General features: G+C 51.4%; 1 protein-coding gene across 5 annotated transcripts in view; it reads left to right on the top strand.

Moving 5' to 3' along the window:
• Positions 1-16,264, top strand: part of TBC1D8B (TBC1 domain family member 8B) — a 508,282-nt gene that overhangs the window by 386,472 nt on the left and 105,546 nt on the right. For all 5 annotated transcript variants that reach the window (XM_029607571.1, XM_029607568.1, XM_029607567.1 and 2 more), the window contains exon 18: positions 10,620-10,703. In XM_029607571.1, the coding sequence (XP_029463431.1) occupies positions 10,620-10,703 (84 nt within the window). The remainder of the gene's footprint in view (positions 1-10,619; positions 10,704-16,264) is intronic.

The raw sequence follows: 16,264 nt of genomic DNA, 5'->3' as shown, positions 1-16,264 counted from the left end.
TTTGAGGTCTCCGGTTTGAGTCTTTGTGCGGCGGTTTGTGCCAGTTTAATTCAGAGTTCATTTCTGTGCTGGGTCCAGAATGCCTCAGATGCAGCAAGCACCAGGGATAGTAGGTCCTTGCAAGCCGCGCATCTCGAGGCAGGAATTGCTTGTGGCAGACGCATTGTATGACTTCATATGTACCTCTGCGCGTAGCATGGTTTCCTTTGTGGCTGCCCGCCGGCTCCTGTGGCTACGTAATTGGTCAGGGGATTTGTCATCCAAGTCCCAGCTTTGTAACCTTCCCTTTAAGGGCAAGCTCCTTTTCGGGGAGGACCTTGACCAACTGGTAAAGTTGTTGGGGGAGTTGAAGGGCAACATTACCAGAGAATAGGAATGCATTCCCTCCTTGAGCTTGTTTTCGGGATTCGCGTAGGTTTCGGTCCAGTAAGTCCTCTGCCCCTTCTGTGTCCAAGCAAACTCCGTGTCAGCAACAGTTCTTTCATTGAGGCAGTCTTCCAGGCAGAGACTGCGTGGGCCAAGGCTTAGGGAGCAGGAAGTCCTCCCAATGAGGCCAGGGCCACCCATTCCTGCATAGAAGCTGTAGGAGGCAGACTGTCGAGCTTTTACAAGGAGTAGGAAAGGATTATCTCGTACTGGTGGGTCCTGGAGGTAGTCAGAGAGGGCTACGCTCTCAAATTGTCACACCTGGTAAGAGAGGCCTTTGTAAATGTGAATCGGTTATTTCATCTTTCGGATAATAGAAGGACTAGAGGGCACTCCATGAAGTTAGCATGTAGCTCATTTAAAACTGATTGGAGAAAGTTCTTTTTCACTCAACGCACAATTAAACTCTGGAATTTGTTGCCAGGGGATGTGGTTAGTGCAGTTAGTGTAGATGGGTTTAAAAAAGGATTGGATAAGTTCTTGGAGGAGAAGTCCATTACCTGCTATTAATTAAGTTGACTTAGAAAATAGCCACTGCTATTACTAGCATCAGTAGCATGGGATAGACTTAGGTTTTGGGTACTTGCCAGGTTCTTATAGCCCTGGATTGGCCACTGTTGGAAATGGGATGCTGGGCTTGATGGACCCTTGGTCTGACCCAGTATGACATGTTCTTGTAGAGTCCCACGTGGTCTCTCGCAGCAAGTGGGAGGCAGTGTGGGGAACTCTCCAGCACTTGCTCGATCTCAGTGCCATAGTTCCCGTTCCTCTCGCAGATCAGGGGCTGGAGAGGTACTCTGTGTACTTTGTGATTCCCAAGAAGGAAGGCATGTTTCACCCCATCCTCGATTTGCAGAAGGTAAACCAGTGCCTTCGGATCCCCAGGTTCTGCATGGAAATGTTGCAAACGGTGGTCTCAGTGGTGCGCAAAGGAGAGTTTATCGCTTCCTTAGCCCTCACTGAAGCGTATCTGCACATCCCGATCAGGCAGGAACATCTGAAGTTTCTGCGATTCATGGTTCTGGGTCAGCATTTCCAATTTCAAGCACTATCCTCCGGCCTTGCGACAGCACCACGCACCTTTACCAAGGTCATAGTGATGGTGGGATTCTAGTTCACCTGTACCTAGACAATTGGTTGATTCGAGTGAAGTTGAGGGGAGGAATGTGAGAGATCTATCCAGAGGGTGATTTTCACCTTGCGCTTGCTCGGCTGGTTCATAAATGTGCAGAAGAGTCACTTGGAGCCCAAACAGTCTCTGATGTACTTGGGAGCGTGCTTTGACACTCGGCTTGGCAAGGTCTTCCTGGTGGCAGACTGCGTGGCGATGTTAGAATCTCAGGTCAAGGGCCTCATTCGGATGAATTTCCCAGCGGTCTAGCACCACTTGCAAGTACTGGGGTCCATGGCTTCCACTTTGGACTTAGTTCCCTGGGCCTTCGCTCACATGCGGCCTTTGCAGTATGCACTGTTATCCAGGTGGAGTCCTGTGTCAGAGAAGTTACATATACCACGGCCTCTTCTTCAAGAGTCCAGAGTCAGTTTTCCTGGCGTGTAGCCTGATGGACTCAGTACGAATGGGATAGTATCCGCGTGCTAGCAGTTGGAGACGGATCTGACGTCAGTACAGGGGCGTATATAGCCCCACAGGAAGCGCAGCGACTCAGTAATTTCCGTCTCCAAAGCAGTTTGGAGTGCCTGCACGCTAGTTGAGCGTGCTTTCCAAGACTACTTTGATTTTTTTCTCTTTCTTCTCATTTCAGATTCTACTTTGTTGTTTCTTGCCTATTCAAGCTTAGAGCCCCGCGCTCCTGCGGTAGATACCCTTGGGTTCCTCCCCCAGCGAGCTCCCGGGGTGATTACCGTGCTCCCCCGGTGGGAAAGTCCTCGGTCCTGCCGAGCCGCGGCAGTGACATAGCCCCCGGACGACGTTCGGGTGTAGCCTACGAGGCCCTCGGTCCCGGCTTGGACGAGGTAGCGGGTGCATATCCTCAATTGCGGTGGCGAGGTGCCCCCTTCCCCCGCAGCCGGAGACCGCTTGTGTTCCAGCCGAGAAGCGCCGATGCTGGTAAGGTGCACCGCTCTTCCTACGGGTCTCCGGAGCACAGAGGATCGGCGGCGTGGCACACCGTGGAGGACGCCATCTTGGGCCTGGTTCAGGTACTCCGCACCCGTAATAGGCGCGGCTTTTTCTTCCTCCTTTTGGGTTTCTGGCTATATTGTGTGCCTATTGCATGCCACTGAGCGTATGACGCTAGCCGCCTATTGCTGAAAGCCTATTGAATGCATATTGAGCGTATACTGCTGACCGCATATTGCGGAAAGCCTATTGACTGCATATTGAGCGTATACTGCTGACCGCCTATTGCTGAAAGCCTATTGAATGCATATTGAGCGTGTATGGCTGCCCGCCTATGACTAAGAGCCTATTGCCTGCACACTGAGCGTCTAGCGCTAGCCGCCTATTAATGAGGGCCTATTGAATGCCATTCTGCGTACATTGCTGCCTGTTGTATTAAGCGCCTTTTGCTGCCGCATAAGATTGAGCGCCTGTTGTATTAAGCGCCTCTTGCTGCCGCATATTATTATTGAGCGCCTGTTGTATTAAGCGCCTTTTGCTGCCACATATTATTATTGAGCGCCTGTTGTATTAAGCGCCTTTTGCTGCCGCATAGGATTATTGCGCGCCTGTTGTATTAAGCGCCTTTTGCTGCCGCATATTAGTATTGAGCGACTGTTGTATTCAGCGCCTCTTGCTGCCGCTTATTGTTATTGAGCGCCTATCACTCGATGGAGCGGGACGCAGCGGAGTCTGCGGCGCCGGCACCCCCTACCTCGGGCATTGCAGCCCTTGGCCTCTGCTCTGCATGCCAGCTTCGGGCCACACGCAGTGATGAGCCAGACTCGCTATGTGCCCAATGTGAGGAGGCCGTGCGACCCTCGGGTCTGGACCAGCCACGGTTTGTGGACAGTTCCCCAGGGGCTACCCCGGAGTTAGGGGGCAGTCTCGACCAATCCGGAATCCCGGGGGAGCTTGTACCCCGGCGATTGGAGGCTGCTTCGATTTCCTGGGTGGATCTCTTTACGGGAATTCATGCTTTTGTACAGATGCAAACGGCTGCCCAGCCTGGCCCGGCGGTTCCGGCCGTTCCTGTAATTCCTGCGGTGGCTGCGCCTGCGGCGCCTGCTGCGCCTGCTGCTGCGGTGGTGGTTCCTGCAGTTCCGGTTCCTGGGCCATCACGCCCGTATCGCGAGCAGGACTTCCCGCTGCTGGACAGTCAGGATCAGTCGGACCAGGAGGTCTCACCGGACGAATCCGAGCTCCCAGACGAGGGGGACCTTCCTCCAGGGACTGAGCCATATAGAACCATGAGGCGGTTCTTCCCTAAAGAGGATCTCTCCAACCTGGTGTCTCGGTGCCTGGCGAAATTGGATATTACAGGTCCCAGTGCTTCGGTGCCCCCGGCGCAGAACCCCCTGCTGGAAGGTCTTCATCCTACAGCCCGCCATTTTCCTTTCTTACATGCGGCACAACAACTGATCGATTTGGAATGGGCGGCACCTGCGGCTGCTTTCAAAGGGGGTCGGGCGCTGAGGGGCATGTACCCATTGGCACCGGCTATACAGGAGCTGCTGGCGTGCCCTCAGGTGGACGCCTTGATTAGCGCTGTGTTCAAGCGCACTACCATTCCTGTGGAAGGGGGGACAGCCCTCGGGAGCCTCATGACCGGCGACTGGACGCCATTCTGCGACAGACCTTTGAGGTGGCAGCTTTATCTTTGCGGATCGCCACCTGCTGCACGGTGGTGACGCGTGCCTGTTTGTCACAGGTTCGGAACAACGCTCCAGCGGCGGACATGGAACCCGCTCTTTCCTTTCTTACAGATGCCGCATCGTACTTGGTCCGCACAACAGCTAAAGGGATTTCATCCTCCGTGGCCGCCAGGAGGCAGCTCTGGATCCGAAAATGGTCAGCGGATGCACCTTCCAAGACACGCCTCACTAGATTGCCCTTTAAAGGCTCCTTTCTCTTTGGCAGCGACCTTGACAAACTGGCCAGTGCATGGGGCACCTCTCCAGTGCCCAGGTTGCCGGAAGATCGGTTCCGAAGGGGCCAGCGCGCCTTTCCAAGGCCCTCCAGGGGCAGGGGTTCACAGCGCTTTGTTCCTTACAGGGGTCGCTACCAGGCGCCACGTCTTCCGGCCGGGAATCAGTCCTTTCGGGCCAAGCAGCGTCGGAGGGGAGCAGGCCCGGGCTCGGGTCCCGGCCGCGCCTCCCAATGAGGATGCGCCGACTCATCTGGGGGACGGAGCCATAGGGGGCAGGTTAGCCCTCTTCTACCCCAGGTGGGTCGAGATTACGTCGGACCAGTGGGTCCTCGCCATGATCCGGGAGGGATATTACCTGGACTTTCATTGTCTCCCCCCCGGACAAGTTTGTGGAATCTTCCTGTCCCACGCACAAGAAGGCAGCATTGGAAGCTACACTGGCGAGGCTCCTGTCCTTGAAAGCCATCGTCCCAGTACCTGCCTGGGAAGTGAATTCTGGTCATTATTCCATCTATTTCATGGTACCCAAGAAAGGGGGTACCTTTCGGCCTGTCCTGGACCTCAAGTCCGTCAATCAATACTTACGCATCCCGCGGTTTCGCATGGAAACTCTACGCTCCGTCAAGGCCGCGGTACAGCCAGGGGAATTCCTCACGGCATTGGACCTGTCAGAGGCATACCTGCATATCCCGATCCATCCGGATCATCAGCGCTACCTACGCTTCAAGGTCCTAGGCCGCCACTTCCAGTTTCGGGCTCTGCCCTTCGGGTTGGCAACGTCGCCACGGACATTCACCAAGGTGGTGGTAGTGGTAGCGGCGGCACTCAGACGGGAAGGGATTCTAGTCCATTCCTACCTAGACGACTGGCTGATCAGGGCAAAATCACGAGAGGAGAGCCTGCGGACTACCGACAGAGTGATCGCCCTTCTGGAAAGCTTGGGCTGGGTGATCAACCTCAGCAAGAGCTGTCTGCAGCCTTCCCAGTCCATAGAGTATCTGGGAGTACTGTTTGACACCCGGGCGGACACTGTCAGTCTTACGACCAAGAGACAGTTGAAGCTTCGGCAACGTATCCAGTATCTGATGGGAGCCAGTCGGCCCATGGCCTGGGATTACATGCAGGTCCTGGGTCTCATGGCATCCACCCTGGAAGTGGTGCCCTGGGCGCGGGCCCATATGAGACCTCTACAACACGCCCTGCTCTCTCGCTGGAGCCCCCGTCGACGGGACTATTCCGCGCACCTTCTTCTGCCGGCCGGAGTTCGGACCCAGCTGAGGTGGTGGTTGCAGTCCGCCCACCTGAGCAGGGGAGCGAAGATGACCTCGCCCACGTGGACCTTGCTCACCACGGATGCCAGTCTGAGCGGCTGGGGAGCACATTGCGAAGAACTCCACACGCAGGGGCGATGGAACGAGGAGGAGTCCACGTGGAACATCAATCGCCTGGAGGCTCGGGCAGTCCGCTTGGCATGCCTTCAATTTGCTCACAGACTGAAAAACAGAGCTGTCAGAGTGATGTCCGACAACGCCACCACGGTGGCATACATCAACCGTCAGGGCGGAACCAGAAGCCATCAGGTATCTCTGGAGATCACCCCTCTGATGACTTGGGCAGAGGCGAATCTTCAGGCCGTCTCCGCCGTCCACATTGCTGGGAAGGACAATACCACAGCAGACTTCCTCAGCAGAGAAAGCCTAAATCCGGGAGAGTGGCAGCTCTCACCGACAGCCTTCCGGTTGATCGTGGATCATTGGGGGTTTCTGGACATGGATTTACTGGTGGACAGGTCCAATGCTCAAGTACCCAAATACTTCAGCCGCAAGCGCGACCCATACTCACACGGGATCGATGCCCTTGTTCAGCCATGGCCCCCAGGGACTCTACTATACGCCTTTCCTCCGTGGCCTCTGCTAGGCGCTGTCATCCGCAAGATTCAGAGACACCGGGGCCTAGTTCTTCTCGTGGCGCCGGACTGGCCAAGAAGACCCTGGTACGCGGACATGAGAAGGCTACTGGCAGGGGAGCCCCTTCCCCTGCCTCCTCTCCGGGACCTTCTACGTCAAGGTCCCATTTTTCAAGAGGATCCGGCTCAATTCTCTCTTACGGTATGGCCCTTGAGAGGGCTCGATTGAAGAAGAAGGGTTACTCGGAGCCCGTGATTGATACCCTCCTCCGGGCTCGCAAGTTTTCCACATCCCTCACATACATCCGGATCTGGAGAGTGTTTGAAGCATGGTGCGACACTCATGGCACCAATCCACATGCAACCACAATCTCTATTGTGTTGGATTTCCTGCAGGATGGGCTTCAGAAGGGTCTGTCCCTCAGCTCCATCAAGGTTCAGGTGGCTGCGTTGTCTTGCTATGGTCCCAGGAGGGATGGCAAGACCATCGCCAAGCACCAGGATGTTTCTCGCTTCCTGCAAGGAGTCAAGCATATTCGTCCGCCACTGAAGTGGCCTTTTGCCTTTGTGGAACCTCAACCTCGTTTTGGATTTCCTCGCCATATCCACCTTCCGACCCCTTCGGGGCCTGTCTCTTCGTTCTCTCACCTTGAAGATGGTATTCTTGCTGGCGGTGTGTTCAGCACGCCGCATCTCCGAGTTACAGGCACTGTCCTGTCGTGATCCCTTTCTTAGGATCACTCCAGAGGCTATCCACCTTCGTACGGTTCCCTCCTTTCTGCCTAAGGTGGTTTCACAGTTTCATCTTAATCAAACCATATCCTTGCCTACCACGGCGGGTTTGCAGAAATCTGAAGAAGGTCGTTTATTACGCCATCTCGACATTGGCAGACTGCTGCCCAGGTATCTGGAACTTACACAAGACCTACGAAAGATGGACCATCTGTTCGTCCTGTACAGCGGGAAGAAGCAAGGTGAAGCGGCCTCGCGGCCCACCATTGCCCGCTGGATTAAAGAAGTCGTTAGAGCCGCCTACGTGGAGGCTGGGAAGGCTCCGCCTCTACAGGTCAAGGCTCATTCTACCAGAGCCCAAGCGGCATCTTGGGCTGAATCAAGGATGCTGTCTCCGGCAGACATCTGTAAAGCAGCGACGTGGTCCTCCCTTCATACCTTTTCCAGGTTCTACCGTCTGGACGTCCAGGCCAGGGAGGACTCAGCTTTTGCGAGGGCGGTTTTGCATGGTCCTCAGGCAGCCTCCCGCCCTGGTGGGAGGTAAAGCTTTTGTACATCCCATTCGTACTGAGTCCATCTGGCTACACGCCAGGAAATGTTTAGATTACTTACCTGGTAATCTTCTTTTCCTTAGTGTAGACAGATGGACTCAGCATCCCGCCCCGCTGCCTGTGTGCATGAGTTTCACTGGTTCCAGGTAAGCCATGCCTTTGTTTACATGAGAGCATGCCCTTTACCAGGTGTCAACGCTTTCCGGTTGGGAATGCTGGCGGTCTCCAGCCACTGTCAATCGGTCAGGGGAATCCTGTTTTCACTTTTCACTTTTCACTGAGCGTCAGTACACACATCCATAACAGCTTTTGCAAGGAAGATTACTGAGTCGCTGCGCTTCCTGTGGGGCTATATACGCCCCCGTACTGACGTCAGATCCGTCTCCAACTGCTAGCACGCGGATACTATCCCATTCGTACTGAGTCCATCTGTCTACACTAAGGAAAAGAAGATTACCAGATAAGTAATCTAAACATTTGTGATGGCTGTCATGTCACAATCTGGAGAAAGGGATGGATCTGGAGCCCCTGGACTGGAAAGTGATCTCTACGGACGCCAGCCTTTCAGGCTGGGGAGGGGTTTCCTTAGGCAATTCTGCTCAGGGCCTGTGGCTGCTGTTCAGTCCTAGTCCATCAATCGGCTCGAGACCAAAGCAGTCCACCTGGCCCTGCAAGCATTCCGACCCCTGGTCAGGGGAAGGATGGTCCGATTGTTCTCAGACAATGCGACGACGGTGGCCTACATTAACAGACAGGGCGGGACGAGGAGTCAAGCCGTGGCTCTGGAAGCATGACGGTTGTCCACTTGAGCGGAGCGTTTCCTTGAAGGACTCGTCGCATCGCATGTCGCAGGGGTGGGAAATGTGCAAGCAAATTTCCTCAGCAGACAGCGACTCGACCCAGGGGAGTGTAAACTGTTCCCCGAAGCATGGAATCACATTGGTGACAGGTGGGAGAGGGGGGGTTCCTCAGTTGGATCTGATGGCGACACGAGCCAATGCAAAGACAGAGCATTTCTTCAGTCGGAAGAAAGGAAGTGGGCTCAGTGGGCATAGACGCTGTATGCGTTTCCTCCTTGGTCTTTCATAGGACGACTTTTCAGTCAAATAGAGCTATGTCATGGAAATGTTCTGGTGGCACCGGAATGGCTGCGATGGACGTGGTTCGCAGATTTGGTGCAGTTCGCGCTGGAAGGTCCCCTTCGCCTCGCTCATCTTCCACGACTTCTTCATCAGGGGCCCATATTTTCAGATCGGGAGGATAACGTCTTTCTCATTGCTTGGCTTTTGAGAGGCAGAAGTTGTGCTTGAAGTGGTATTCGGAATAGGTCATTTCCACTCTTCATCAGGCTCGCAGACTAGCTACTTCTTTGGCCTATGTCAGGGTCTGGAAACTTTGAAGGGTGGCGCCTTCAGTGCTCCTTAGACCCTCTTTCGGTGGACGTTTCCCAGGTTTTGGATTTCTTGCAACAGGGGTTGGCTAAAGATTTAGCGTACAAGGTGGCTGCCTTGGGTGTCTTGCGGGCAAGTTTCGGCGTCGCTCTCTGGCCATCCGGATATTACCAGGTTTCTCAAAGAGGTCAAGCATTTATGTCCGCCCGTACGTCCTTTGTGTCCGGATTGGAATTTGAACTTGGTGCTTCGTATTCTCCGCGGAGCCAAGTTTGAGCCTTTGCGAAGAGCGCCATTAAAGAAATTGAGCATGAAAACTGTTTTTCTGGTGGCCATTTGTTCTGCTAGATGGATTTCGGAGTTGCAGGCCTAGTCTTGCCGGGATCCTTTCCTGCGGATCTAAAACGATAGTTTCCTTGCGAATGGTGCCCTCCTTTGTTCCCAAAGTGGTGTCTGCCTTTCATGTCAATCAGTCTGTGGAGCTGCCAGGGTTTCCGCAATGGTCATGGGATTCCTCTCAGGAGAGGGATCTTCATCTTTTAGATGTCAGAAGGACGCTCTTATGCTATTTGGAGGTCACCAATGACTTTCATCGTTCGGATCATCTTTTTGTTTTATATCGAGGTCCTAAGAATGGGGACAAGGCTTCTAAGTCTACAATTTCTAGGTGGATCAGAGAGACAATTTGTTCTGCCTATTTCTCCGGGGTGACAAGTGCCTGTGGGTTTGACAGCTCATTCCACTAGGGCTCAGGCTGCCTCCTAGGCTGAGTGTCAACCGGTCACCGCAGGAAATTTATGGAGCAGCGGTTTGGTCCACACTTTCACTAAACATTATCGATTGGATGTTAGGGTGCAGAATGAGAGTGTACTGCGCGGGTCTTTCGGGTTCCCACCCAGTCTAGAGTGGCTTGGGTACATCCCCCTGGTCTGGACTGATCTGGGTATGTTCAGGAAAGGAAAATTTGGTTCTTACCTTCTAATTTTCATTCCTGTAATATCACAGATCAGTCCAGAGGCCCATCCCTTTTCTCAAGGTAAAAGATTGCCTTGAGAAGAACTAGTTTGCTGAGGAAAATTTCTCATTTCAGATGCTCTTGGTGGAGCAGTATCCTTGGTATTCGAATTGTTTTGTTGTGGGCAAGTTTGGCTTACAGTTATGTTATGTTCTGGGGTCCACCCCTTTGCCCGAAAATGAGTTTAGTTTTCTGGGCTTAGGTACGAGCCAATACTGATGGACTGCAGGTGGCACTCTCGGTTATGTAGCAGTGCCCAAAGTTTTTGTTCTCTGCCTCAATCTGCTAGTAGGGATGTAAAACCCACTGGTCTGGACTGATCTGTGGTATTACAGGAATGAAAATTAGCAGGTAACAACCAATTTTCCTATCCTAACATTTAACCCCCTAAATTTATGTGAATTTTCAGCTGAAAAGTTAAGAACTTAAGTTTGACTGAAAATAGGTGTCTAACTTAGGAACCTAATATAGAGGCCTAAATTTAGGAGCTCAACTATTTTTAATATTTACCCCTTTATTTTTAACTGGTTGTGCTATTTTTTCCTGCAGCTTTTACTGAAGTTGAATCCATAAGCCCTTCAAAAGGAACTGAACTTTCGAAAGAAGAACTGATATACTTCAGTAAGCTCAATGGTCAGTGTTAACATTAACTGCTTTAGTCATATGCATATATAATGATTGTTCAAAAGCTAAGACAGGGGTTCTCAATCCAGTCCTAAGGATACAACCAGCTAGTCAGGTTTTCAGGATATCCATAATGAATATGCATGAGATAGATTTGCATACAATGGAGGCATTGCATGTAAATCAATCTCTTGCATATTCATTGTGGATATCCTGAAAATCTGACTGGCTAGGTGTGTCCTGAGAACTAGTTTGAGAACCCCTGTTCTAAGATACAGATCTCATAAGATCTATACTTAGGGAGGCTGATTTTATAATTGTGAGAGGTTAGGTAAAATTTGCATGTACCTTTTTAGGTACACACTTTGCCTCAAATTTTCAAAGTGAAGTTATGCTCATGTTTGCTTTGAAAAATCACATTGCGTAAAATTAAGAATATAATAGGCACGTGTGCATGCTTTTACACACGCTGAGCACCGGTCTATTTTCTAGCATAAAACAGTTTTATCTGTATAAATGGCTTTGAAAATTCATTCTTTAGGGTCATGTCACTCGTAAGACAGGGTAATTCGAAGACTTTCTGAAACTCTCTATAAAAGTAGTTTATGGAGATGTGTTACTAAGCCCTGTGATTCCTGAGCCCAGATCCTGCTCTTTGGGATAATTGGAACTGAAGATGCATTCATAGCCCCAGGAGCAGAGGGAGTCCCAGCCATCATTCAGCAGTGATGCACACTGACCAGATTCTGTGCATGATGTACTGGTCTCCAGATGCAGCTGTCATATAGACAGCTAAACTAGAAAAAAAGGTAGTGGAGCACACATGAGGATAATGTAACTTGGTATAAGTTTTCTTGTTTTATATTTTTTGCTTTTAAATTAATTTACAATTTAAAATTGCAGTTATGAACTGAGAGCAATTCCCCTCTTAAGCTCAACATTACATAATCTGTTACAATCATTTTAGCAAAGGCTTAGTTAATACTGGGATCAATGCAAGAGCGGCCATCCATACATGTCTCTGAGGCAGAAAGAATGCCTTAGGGCTTCAGTTAAAACCAAAACTTCTTGAGTCCAATTAAAAAATTTCAGCTAGTGCTTAAATTTTCAAGATTGTTGATCAGTAGAGTTTATGTAAGGTTAGAACTTAGCAGAAAAATAGCTTTAGATTTCTTGAAATGGTGTCTTCTTCAGTCTATATTTATTCCTATCTGGAAGCTAGGCTGTATTTCTTTGTTGGAATGCTAAATGAGATCACGGTGAAAAATGACCTGCAAAAAAATGCAGCATAGTGTACACTATATGTTAGGACCAATGCAGAGACCAATACAGTAAGAATCCAGAGTTTTGTAGAAGTTGATGATTCATAGTTGAACTCCTATTTAACTAAGAATATAGTATCTGGAGTATTTGTCAGCCCTGACATTGTCCATGTTTCGAATCCAGGCTGCCTGCGGGCGGGAGGGTGAACCTTCACCTCGTAAAACCTGGATGATCTGCCCAGGAAGTGCTCAAAGTTCCTTTTTACCCTCTTCGTAACTGAAAAAAGAGGAGGAGTCAAAAGGCATTTCAAAATATTTTTAGACAATCAGAACAAAAACTCTTTGATCATTACTTAAGGAAAACCACTAAGGTTCTTCATTCAAGACTGCTGGCCATACAGTATCCAGTTTAAAAATCCTAATTGCTCATAATAATTTAAATGGGCCACAGAATCAGTACCCTGCCATTTTGTAAGGATTTGATTAATAATTGTCCATCGTAGTTGTAAAAACGTGTTATATAATGTGATGCCAATCTGCTGCAGATTGGATTCAAAACATGCGACATGGGGCTGACAATGTAGAGCATGCATTCATCAAGGACAATGCTTTGTTCAAAATTAAGTTACCTGCTGATTTCAAAGTCAGGTAACTTGCTGAGGGCACGACATTTAAGTTGTGAAATAAAAATGCAAAATATAGAAATGGCAAAAATATAAAAAAATCAGATTTAGCATAAGTAATATACACATGAAGGTCAATATTTAAAATGTGTTCAGTGCAATTTAGCCGCATAAGTGGGACTTATGCAGTTAAGTAGAGACTGTTGAGTATGCACCTACATTCACAGCTGCCGCTTAGCTGCATAAGTCCCTTATACAGCTAAAATGTTAGCCGTATAATTTGTGGACGTGTAATGGGTGGATTGGGGCAAAGCGAGTTAGTCGTATCAGTTATGCATCCAACTACCAATATTGAATCTTAGCAACATAAGTAGGCGGCTAAGCTAGACCTGCTCAATAGCAAGTCTAAACTTAGCCGTGTGTAACTTAAACTGCTAAGTGTGCACATATTTGTGTATATTCAATGGATTAGCCGTGCCGCTGAATATACCTCATAACTTAGCTGGATAAGTTAAATCGAGCTAAGTTACTTAAAAGACCAGGTTTCAATATTGATCTCTAGTATTTTATTCAGGACCAATGATGAAAATATAGAAACCTCCATGATTCCAATAGTGGAATGATATGATAGTGTTAGGACTAGGCATTCTGAACTTTGGGAACAGCATCCTGGGAGTGCCACAAAAAGGTAGGACAGGACTAGTGCAGGGTTGGAACAGGCAAGGCTGGAATGGAGTGCAAGCAACTGAAGTATGATCGCAGGCAAGGACTGGAACTGAGGCTTGAGTGCAGGCAAGGACTGGAATAGAAGCTTGACTCACAGGACAGGATAAGGCAAGAAAAGGACAACACGGAACATGGAACATAAAGGCCCGAAGGCAGCATTAGGCAGGGAAGGCCCCAAGGGGCAAGAAAATGGCAAGACCTAGGTAGGCCACAGAGCAATACAAGGTCTATATAGGCCAGAGGGCAGGGCAAGAGACACGAAGGCTCAAAGGGCACAAGGCAAGGCAAAGGTCAGAAGGCCCAGAGGCTGCAAGACAGAGGTCAAAAGGCCATGAGTCAACAGGGGCCAGGGCAAGGAGCCAAGACAGACTCTATGCGAAAGCATTGAAGCAGGAACCAACAGGGTTATGTAGGGCTGAGGAGCTGGGCAAGGCTGGAGGGCAGGCATACTGAAGACTCCTGGTGGCAAGGAGGCTGCGCCAAAGGCTGAGTAGTGAGGAGCTGACATGGACAACAGGGAATGGAGTTCTGAGATCTCTGCTGGCAGGGAGGCATCATGATTAGGGTACGATGAGGCAGCGTAGCAGACTAAATCATAAGAGATAGTCCTTACACCCATTTAAGATTGTGAAGTCTGAAAATCAAAATTTCCTAGCGTGTAGCAGATGGACTCATTACAAATGGGTATAGTGTGCTCCTGCTAGCAGTTGGAGACAGATCTGACGTCAGCACGTGGTACATATACCCCTGCAGGAAGTGCAGGCGCTCAGTAATTTCCGTCTCCAAAGCAATTTGGAGCTACCTCACGCTCGCTGAGCGTTTTTCCAAATTCTAACGACTAAATTCATAGAAGTCCTACCTGAAGAAGAGCCCCGCACTCCTGCGGTGATACCATCGGGTCCCTCCCCCAGTTGAGTTTCCAGAGGTGATTTCCGTGGTCACTCGGAGGTACGAGCCTCGGTCCAGTGGCCGATTCGCGGCAGGGATCTAGCCCCCGAGTGAGAAGGGCTCGGGCGCGGCATAGAGGCGCCTCGGTCCCGATCCGTTCGCGGTGAGGACTTGGCCCCCAAGCGAGACGAGTTCGGGCGCGGTCTAGAGGCAGCTGGTGCACTTCCTCGAGCGCGGCGGTGATGGTAATCACCCTCTCCCCCGCAGCCGGAGACCGCCCGGATAGCAGCCGGGAAGCGCCGAAGATCAGGTAAGGCGTACATCTTTACTTTACTGGTCTCCGAGGAAGCGAGGATTAGCAGGGTCTGCCTGCGTAGCAGCCCGCCTAGGAGGTCGCCATTTTGCCTGCCTGCTCGCCATCACCATCTGCCCTGGTTCGCCGCCTCGCCCTAGCGCTCAGACTCAGCGCACAGGCGACGGGCGCGTAAATTAGGCGCCCGAAAAGAATTGGGCGCACATTGTTGATAGACGCACATTGCTAGGCGCACGTTGCTAGGTGCATGTTGCTAGGTGCACGTTGCTAAGCGCACGTTCGTCGGCACATGTTAATAAGCGCACGCTGATAAGCGCACGTTGATAGGCGCACATCTTTGCGCACATTACAAAGCGCATTGAGATAACAGACACTATGGAGCGTATGAGAGCCCATGCGTCCGCAGAGCCGGCACCTCCAGAATCAGGCATCAGAGCTCTAGGCCTCTGCTCAGCATGCCACCTCAGAGCCACACAGAGCGAGGAAGCAGACTCCCTATGTGCACAATGTGAGGAGGCCCTGGGAGTTCCAGGCCAGGGCCCGTCCCAGCCCAGCGTAATTGCTAGTTCTTCAGGGAACACCCCGGACCTAGCGGGCTGCGCCGAGCAGCCAGGGAACCCTAGAGACCTGGTGCCCCTAAGGCTAGAACCTGCTTCGCTCTCATGGGTGGAATTATTCAAGGGAATCCACGCCTTTGTCTAGATGCAGTCTGATCCCCGAACGGTCCCATATGTACCAGAATACCCGGCCCCTGGACCCTCAAGACCTAGGCACGGCCACCCAGCAGCCCCACTTATGGGGATTCAGATGGCTCTGTGGAAGAAGAGGAGCTCCCCGAGGAGGGAGAACTTCCCTCGGGGATAGAGCCGTATCGAACCATGAGACGCTTCTTTCTTAGGGAGGATCTCCCAGACCTGGTCTCTCAATGCCTGTCGGAGCTGGCTATCCCGGGCCACGGCACCCCAGGGGAACCTACAATGAACCCCCTGCTGGAAGGCCTTCGTCAAACGGCCCACCACTTCCCCCTCCTACAAGCAGCACAGCAGCTAATAGATCTCGAGTGGAATGCGCCGGAGGCCTCATTCAAAGGGGGTCAGGCCTTGTCTGGCATGTACCCCCTGGACCCGGCAACCAAGGAGCTGCTGGCATGCCCTAAGGTAGACGCCATGGTTTGCGCAATTGTGAAGCGCACCACCATTCCAGTGGAGGGAGGTGCGGCCCTCAAGGATGCACATGACCGGCGCATGGACGCCATTCTGAAACAAGCCTTTGAGGTGGCAGCCATGTCCCTACAAATTGCGACCTGCTGCACTGTGGTGACGCGTTCCTGTTTATCACAAGCCAGGAACAACACCCCGGGAGAAGAAATGGAATCAGCCCTCTCGTTCCTCACTGACGCTGCCTCCGATCTAGTCCGTACGGCAGCCAAGGGAGTGTCATCCTCAGAGGCAGCCAGGAGACAGCTCTGGCTGCGAAATTGGTCAGCCGACTCCTCCTCCAAGATGCGCCTTACCAGAATGCCCTTTAAGGGATCCCTCCTGTTTGGCAGTGACCTCGAGAAACTGGCTAACAAATGGGGCGCCTCTCCATTGCCCTGTCTACCAGAAGACAAGTCAAGGAGGAACCAGCGCCCTTTTCCTAGGCCGTCTAGAGGTAGAAGCTCTCAACGCTTCAACCCTTACAGGACTCGCTGCCAAGCACCTCGTTCTCAGACCAGGAACCAGTCCTTTCGGACCAGGCACAGCAAGCGGGGAACCG

The sequence above is a fragment of the Rhinatrema bivittatum genome, chromosome 6 (assembly GCF_901001135.1).
Source record: "Rhinatrema bivittatum chromosome 6, aRhiBiv1.1, whole genome shotgun sequence".
Taxonomy (NCBI): Eukaryota; Metazoa; Chordata; class Amphibia; order Gymnophiona; family Rhinatrematidae; genus Rhinatrema; species Rhinatrema bivittatum.
This window is presented reverse-complemented; position numbering and strand designations above follow the sequence as displayed.